At 43.1% G+C, this 7,500-nt stretch overlaps 1 protein-coding gene across 1 annotated transcript in view; it reads left to right on the top strand.

Moving 5' to 3' along the window:
- Positions 1–7,500, top strand: part of btbd11a (BTB (POZ) domain containing 11a) — a gene marked incomplete at both ends in the record, with an annotated part of 165,977 nt that overhangs the window by 146,523 nt on the left and 11,954 nt on the right. The window contains 3 exon segments of the mRNA XM_080851622.1: positions 1,495–1,584; positions 3,340–3,441; positions 4,753–4,846. Coding sequence (XP_080707748.1) covers positions 1,495–1,584; positions 3,340–3,441; positions 4,753–4,846 — 286 coding nt within the window.

Genomic DNA, 7,500 nt, shown 5'->3' with positions numbered 1-7,500 from the left:
TGCATCCCCTTTCCATCACCGCGTGCTTGGGGCTCGCTCCACATCCTGATATCATGTCAGCACAAGGATTCCATTAATCCGAAAAGGGAGAGTTGATTTGATCGGAGCCTCAAATAGTTTCAAACTGTGCCTGCCAAAAAAGATGAGATGTCTTGTCTTGAGGGCAGATATTACCATTTGGATGATCCCACAGTGAAGCGACAGGCTCACGTGCATTTTCATGAAAAACATTACTCCCAAATTGGGTATCATTTCTTTTCTATCACTGTATTCTATTACAAAAACAACCCTCACATTCATATTGACATTCATACATACTGCATTAGCTCATGCTAACAACCCTCACATTCATATTGACATTCATACATACTGCATTAGCTCATGCTAACAACCCTCACATTCATATTGACATTCATACATACTGCATTAGCTCACGCTATGCATGGGTGGCTGTGACGAGAATGTGGACCTAAGCCCAAACAACTTATTTAGTCCTTTTTTTTAAACCCTGACGTACCTGCTGTTCCACCACTCTTCCTCCCTATATGGACGTCTCCATGTGCTCATTGCCAAGCCCTCTGTAGGCGCCTCCATATGGTTATTGTTCGCGCGTGGGCAGCTCTTGGACAAGATGCCTGTATGGATTGGGAGTGTGCTAATCAGCAACAGTGAATCTAAAGTGTCTCACTGGGCTAGTGTGTTACGCAGTGAATTTATTACAAGCTTGTTTTCCTGTATTGCCAGAACTTAATCAGATTAATTTACTGTTAATTTTATCATGTGACAATACACTCCTCTGTCATGTCCTTAGTGGCACTAAAATTGAATGATGTGGTTGTTGATTAAGGAACTTGAGTATTATTACCTGTTCTGCGTCATCTGCTGAATGGTTGGCAGGCTTTTGCATCATCCTTCAGAGCGTAATTCAAGCCACATTTTTATCGTACCACATGTTTTATTTTTAGCAACTTTCTAATACCTCTGCTAACCTCCGAAAATGTTAAGGTTTGTTGTAGTTTGTTGGGATGTACTATACATACATCATTTGAAATTCAATATGGTTTGTGGAAGCTTAAAGGGATAAACGCATTTCTAGACTTTCGTCCCCAAGTGCAGTTTGCCAAGTTTAAGAACACAAACACAGTCTCCACCTCAAACACAGCATCTCCAACTACAACAACAACAACAACAATTAGGCCCTGCCAGGTTCCTCCTACCGAAGGAGGGGTAGATGGTCCTGTGTCTGCCTGTCTCTATGGGATGACCCCGCTCATGTTTGAGTGTGTGTGTGTGTGTGTGTGTGTGTGTGTGTGTGTGTGTGTGTGTGCGTGCGTTTGCGTGCGTGTTTGTGTGTGTGTGTGTGTGTGTGTGTGTGTGTGTGTGTGCGTGTTTGTGTGTGTGTGTGTGTGTGTGTGTGTGTGTGTGTGTGTGTGTGTGTGTGTGTGCGTGCGTGCGTGTGTGTGTGTGTGTGTGTGTGTGTCTGCCTGTCTCCAGGGGATGACCCCGCTCATGTATGCGTGTGTGCGCGGGGACGAGGCCATGGTGCAAATGTTACTGGACGCCGGAGCCGACATCAACAGCCAGGTCAGTGCCTCGGACAGAGACCAGCGGCCGCTTGCTCCACGTCTGTCTTAGGAATAGAGTGCTGCTGCTGTCACTGTGCTCAAAGTGTGTGTGTGTGTGTGTGTGTTTGTCCTGTCATGCGTCGGCGTAGAGAACTAATCTAATTGTCTCTGTGGAAGGCTGTGTCTTGTTAACCGGCGTGTGTTTTGTGTAAGAGCTGCGTGTGTTTTACGTGAGATGTGCGTCCTCCGATGTAACATGTGGGAATCCATAGCTGACGTATCAGATGATGTTTATGATGTTGTCTTGGGATTAGTGAAGATGCACTTTCCGTAATGCCCACCTATGGGGATAGATTCATGAATGTCACCACTGCAAGGTTCACTTGTCCCAGTGTTGTCTTCCTTTATAACACAATACAGTACAAATAGAAGCAATCAGAAGGTTGCTAGGTTAGAGAAGTTCGATTCCCTGTCGAAGCGTCCTTGAGCAAGACACTGAACCCCTAATTGCTTCTGATATGTATAACGGTACAAAAAAATGTATACATCCTTGTAAGTCGCTTTGGATTAAAAGCGTCTGCTAAATGACTAAATGTAAACAAATAGTCTCTGTGGATCAGAAACTTTCAGGAACAAATTCATAATTTTAATGCCAAATATAAATTCAATTAGATCATCATTATTCAAGAGTGTTTATATATACAGTATATATATATATATAGAGAGAGAGTGAGATATATTGTAAAGTGCATTAAAGCACTGCAATGGGAAACGTGGAAAGTTACAGCACTGGTACAGTTCCAGTGTCCCAAAAAAGTGTTTAATGCTGTTTCATGGATTTCTCCCCTAACTTGTCGTCACTGTATTGGATGGTTTTGCTTGCTCTGTGCATCCATGTGTAGTCATGTTATCTGTGCAGACATGGACACTGACCGGATGCACCAAATATTTGGCCATGGACAATCGACAAACACACAAATCCAATCATAATTATAGTATCCATTTCCAAAAATGTATATGCTGATTCTGATGGCTGATTTCACTGCAAAAGACTGCCAAAATTCCAAATGAAGATGGCAGTATGGCTCCATAAAACTAGTATTCACATACTGTGATATTTTATAGGTATAGGTATATGTTTAATTGTATACTTTAAATATATATAAAAAAAATAATTTTGAAAAAAAAAGGGCCAACAAGATGGTTTCTGAACATTTGGTGCATTTTCTCATGATCCATTCCTGCGGCTGTAATGCAATTTGACTGCTTCACTCTCAGTGAGTCTGTCTGTCTGTGTGTGTGTGTGTGTTATCTCTACGAAGCCCATTTGAGAGACTGGTAGAGTGTAGATGGTGTGAAGTAAGGTCACAACCTGTATGTAGCACAGCACTGGAGAGAGAAATTAGCACAGCCTGATATCCATTTACGAGCATAATTATTGGGTTGATCAAGGGAAGTAGCAGCAACAACAACAACAACAACCAAAGATTAGTAAACAAACGAAGAAGCACACTAATGTGCTTTTCTCCCCCTAGATGTTGGTAAAATAAACAAATTAAGGAGGTGTCAGTATCAGCCTCTCATTATTGATTTGCCCTCAACTCACTCATGCCTACCTCCATTTTGCTTTTTTTTAAATCTTCTTCTTACTCCTCCCTTTCCCCCGCTCTGCACAAAATAACGACTCCTCAAGTCTCTACTCTTCTTTCTTATATTTTTTTCTCAATGGCCTAATATGATTTCTCTCCCTGACCTTCAACCTGTGACTTCCCAGGTTCCCAGCACAGTACACAAGCACCCCTCAGTTTACCCCGAAACCAGGCAGGGGACCCCACTCACATTCGCTGTGTTACATGGACACGTCCCTGTCGTGCAGGTAGTGACGACACGCCTTGATGACCTTCACACCTTTTTTTGTTTGCACTCTCCCTGTTTGTTATTATTATTATTATTATTATTGTTGTTATGGGCAAGCATAATGATAATAATTACTGTGATGATATTGGCATAGAGTTGCAGTGAATGTAATCCCAACGTCCCCATCCCCACCCCACCCAAACACCACCACTAACTGCCTGCCCCCGAGTTGCTGTGAGTCTGAATGTTACTGTGAGGAATCTACAGGGTGGGAACGAAACTAATAGAACTTAAGAATTTAGAACTTAATGGACCTCAGAATGCTGAGATTATGGGCCAGCTGCATTCTGTCACGCCCAGGGTTCCGTCTGTCTCCTGACTTGTCTGTATCTGCTGGAACCCCAGGAGTGCTATGGGCACCAAATATAGCAGGCACAGTGATTGGTCCCAAAACATAATTAGTTTTTTTTGGTTATGCCCAAACCCTTCCTCTCGCCTCAAGGTTTGGCAACTGAGCACTTCTCAGATCAGATTCAAATGTGACTAAAAGGATTATAAGGCCAACTCCACACGATGTTCAGGCAAATCAGACTTCTGGAGGACTTTAGCTTACCTTAGTCTAGAAGCTTTGATATCTCTAGACCTCTTGATTTCTTTATTTCTTGAAATAAGAGAGAGAGATTATTATTATTACTTAAAAGAGATGCAGTTCAAACAGTTTCAGTTTCGACAGCCAAAAGCAGCTATTTTATTTATATGTGTAGCAGTAAATGTTAATGATTCAGCACACCAGCCTTAAATAAAGAAGACACGTCCTGTGAGACACATCTGCTATAATCAAACAAACCTTTCCAACTCCATTTCTAATCGCTCTGTTCTCCTCATGGGAAAGAGAGGCTTGTAGGGAACAGAGAACAGAGAGCCTGTAGAGCAGTGGTTCTTAACCTTATTGGAGGTACTGAACCCTACAAGCTTCATCAGTGCATTCACCGAACCCTTCGTAATTTGAAAAATAAAATATGATTTCTTCAAACGTAGGTATGTATAAAAACGGCCCGACATTGCTAGTGTGACCCGGGCTATACCGTGTGTGTCTTGACCCCTGCCGAAACCCTGAGAGTGACTCAACGAACCCCTGGGGTTCGATCGAACCCAGGTTAAGAACCACTGCTGTAGAGCTTCCCCAGAGCAGCGTCCCTCTTAGGCCTAAGGCTCAGGCTCCCTGTGAGTGATGGCGGGCTTAATAAAGACGTGTCTCCTTCTGCTTTCTCCTTCCTTTGTCCTGTCCTCACGACCCGGCGCGACGCGACGCGGACCGCGACGACCACAGCTGCTACTGGACGCGCGGTCGAGCGTGGAGGGGGCCTTGCAGGACGGCGTGGAGAACTACGCTGAGACCCCGCTGCAGCTGGCCTCCGCGGCAGGTGAGCCCCCCCGAACGGCCCGGAACATTCCGGAGTCAATCATGAGGGTCTTTTTCTTACGTTGTTGTTTTTCCGAAAGTCTGAAGAAACTTCAGAAAAAGTTCGAGAATGAGTACCAATGTCCTGTTGGGGCGCATGTACATATATATATCAATATGGTGACCCCCGAAAGGCCCGGAACATTCTGGCAGTGATGGTAGAAAGGTTAAGAACCAGAAAACAAACTGTATTGTGTGTGTGTGTGTGTGTGTGTGTGTGTGTGTGTGTGTGTGTGTGTGTGTGTGTGTGTGTGTGTACGTGTGTGTGTGTGTGTGTGTCACAAACTTTTCATGGCTGATGAAACATAATTATCGCTCCCCAACCACCACAGTGTAAGAATTGAGACACTCACATACTACCAGCAATTACACTTTGAATAGCACACAGATGCCCCATCTGTAGTTGCATAGCTTTTCTTAAACATTATTCCCACATTGGAACAGCTAAACATTTTCAATTTTCAACACATTTTATCAGTCATTTTATTTGAACAGAGCTCTTGTTGAACTTTCCACTCAAATATTTTTTATTTTCCACTGGGTGATCAGCCCATACAATGTTCTGTTGGGGCGCATTTCAGTTTCAGTTTGTTTATTTGTTGAAGAGGGACAGTGTACATTAATAAACATTAAAAATGTAAATGCACCCAGTTGTAGCCAAAAGGCTAGTTTCCATTGGCAGTCCCCCTGCCAGAGTGTTAATGGCTTAACAACTTAAAAAAGGCATTAACATATATATGTGTATATATATATATATATATATATATATATCAGTGGCGGCTGGTGGTTTTTAAAGTGAGGGAGGAAGGACTGCGCGCTTGGTTGCCATTGGCCCGTTTGTACTGTTGGTGGCATAAGTATGTGAGACTCAAGTTGTTTCAGGGTGTTTTGGTGAACTACAGCACAAAATAGCCGGGAGGGATAATTTTGTGAATAAAATTGATTAATTCACCAGTGGCAGCATTGTACTTTGAAAGCTGGTGGGCAGCATGTCTTTAATGGACTAGTCCAGGCCAGAAGGAAAGGATGCAAAGGCAATTAGTCAAATCAGGACTACTCTTGATTTGTAAAACTAAATAAAAGATTCTGGGCCAATCATTGGGCCTATTTTTTCCACTCAATGACTGAAGCTATTGGTTGTAATATGTCTGATTATTTTCAGCTACAATTGTTTTAAGAAAAATGAAGACACAAGACCATAATTGATAATTGCCATTTCAAATGCATCATGCTCTGAATCATTCACTTACATCCTTTTTCTCAAGTATTATTGGCTAGAAAAACGGCGTTCCTGAATTGTACCGTGGTCATCAACATAGCGCAAGATGACAGACAGCTGAGAATGACAGCTAATGTCTGTGGTCTCGTCAATTTGCCAGGAAAAGAAGTGTGCCCTGTTAAGTTCCTTTTCTAGCTCTGTTTCAATCGAATGGTGAATGGCTGCAATTAGATCGTTCTGGATTGTTTTTGACATGCCTGTGAGAAGACGGTGGAGCTTTCCAGATGTTCTGCCAGAACACGGTCATACTTCGCTATCACCTCCGCAAGTTCCCTGTAATTGCCCTTGTTGTCAGAATTTTCCCCTTCGTTATGCCCCCTGAAAGACAACTCTAGCATGCCTAGGTAAGCCGTTGCATCTAACAGACGTTTTACCACCTCCCTATTGCCACGCACTTTAGCGTTGTGCTGTTGAATTTGCAGCCGCACACCCTCATCCACTAACCGCTCTATAGGCATGGTGCCGCCTAGCAATGAAAGGCGGATAGCAGCACCAACGTGGTCTTGACATTTGTCGTGGCGCTTGGTTGCCCTGTCAATATTTTTTATATCAGTAAATCCATGAAAAGACCACGTTGGAGAGTTGACATTCATTAGTAAACAGGGCCAGCAATATAACCGATTGTTGGTAATGCTACCAGTCACCCACGAGTAGCCTACCTAGCAAACCATGTAGCACTCACGACACTGACGCTGCCGTTGCTTTTGGTGATTTCAATCTTTGGAATTGGTCTACCTGTTGCTTTAATGGCCAACTTGTCATTGTAACTCACCCCATGGAATGGTTTCTGTAATAAAACATGAACAATGTCCTCGGTTTCCATAGTTTACTTTATTTGCTAATTTGCTAATGTGTTCTCATTATTAAAATGATCAGATATTCTTGCTTAACTGTGTCTCTTAGACTGAGCAGATTATCTTTCGTAGCCTAGATTTGAGGGGATAACCCCACCCACCATATCCAGGGCCTCTGCTTATTGGTTTATAGCGCAGACGTGACTCCAGCCTATTCGTTAATAGATTTTAGCGCTATCCAGACCCCTAAACTAGTCACACCCTCTCAGAGGAGGATCGTCCTCCTCTCTGCCATTGAAGTCAACGCATTCCACGAGCCGCCAGCGCAGGCAGAGAAATGAATGGGAGTCAATGGAGGGTAGAGGGAGGAAGGTCCTCCGGCAGTAATTTTCGATAGCGATAGGGGGTGCTAATGTCATCTTTACCCAGGGAAACTAACATTACATATACAAAGGTATTAAAGTAGTCCTATTTAAGGGTTTTAATTAATCACAGTAGTCTGGGCAAAGTACACTTTTTATTCTCAAAATGTTAAGGAGGATC

This window comes from Sprattus sprattus, assembly GCF_963457725.1.
Source record: "Sprattus sprattus genome assembly, chromosome: 14".
Taxonomy (NCBI): Eukaryota; Metazoa; Chordata; class Actinopteri; order Clupeiformes; family Clupeidae; genus Sprattus; species Sprattus sprattus.
This window is presented reverse-complemented; position numbering and strand designations above follow the sequence as displayed.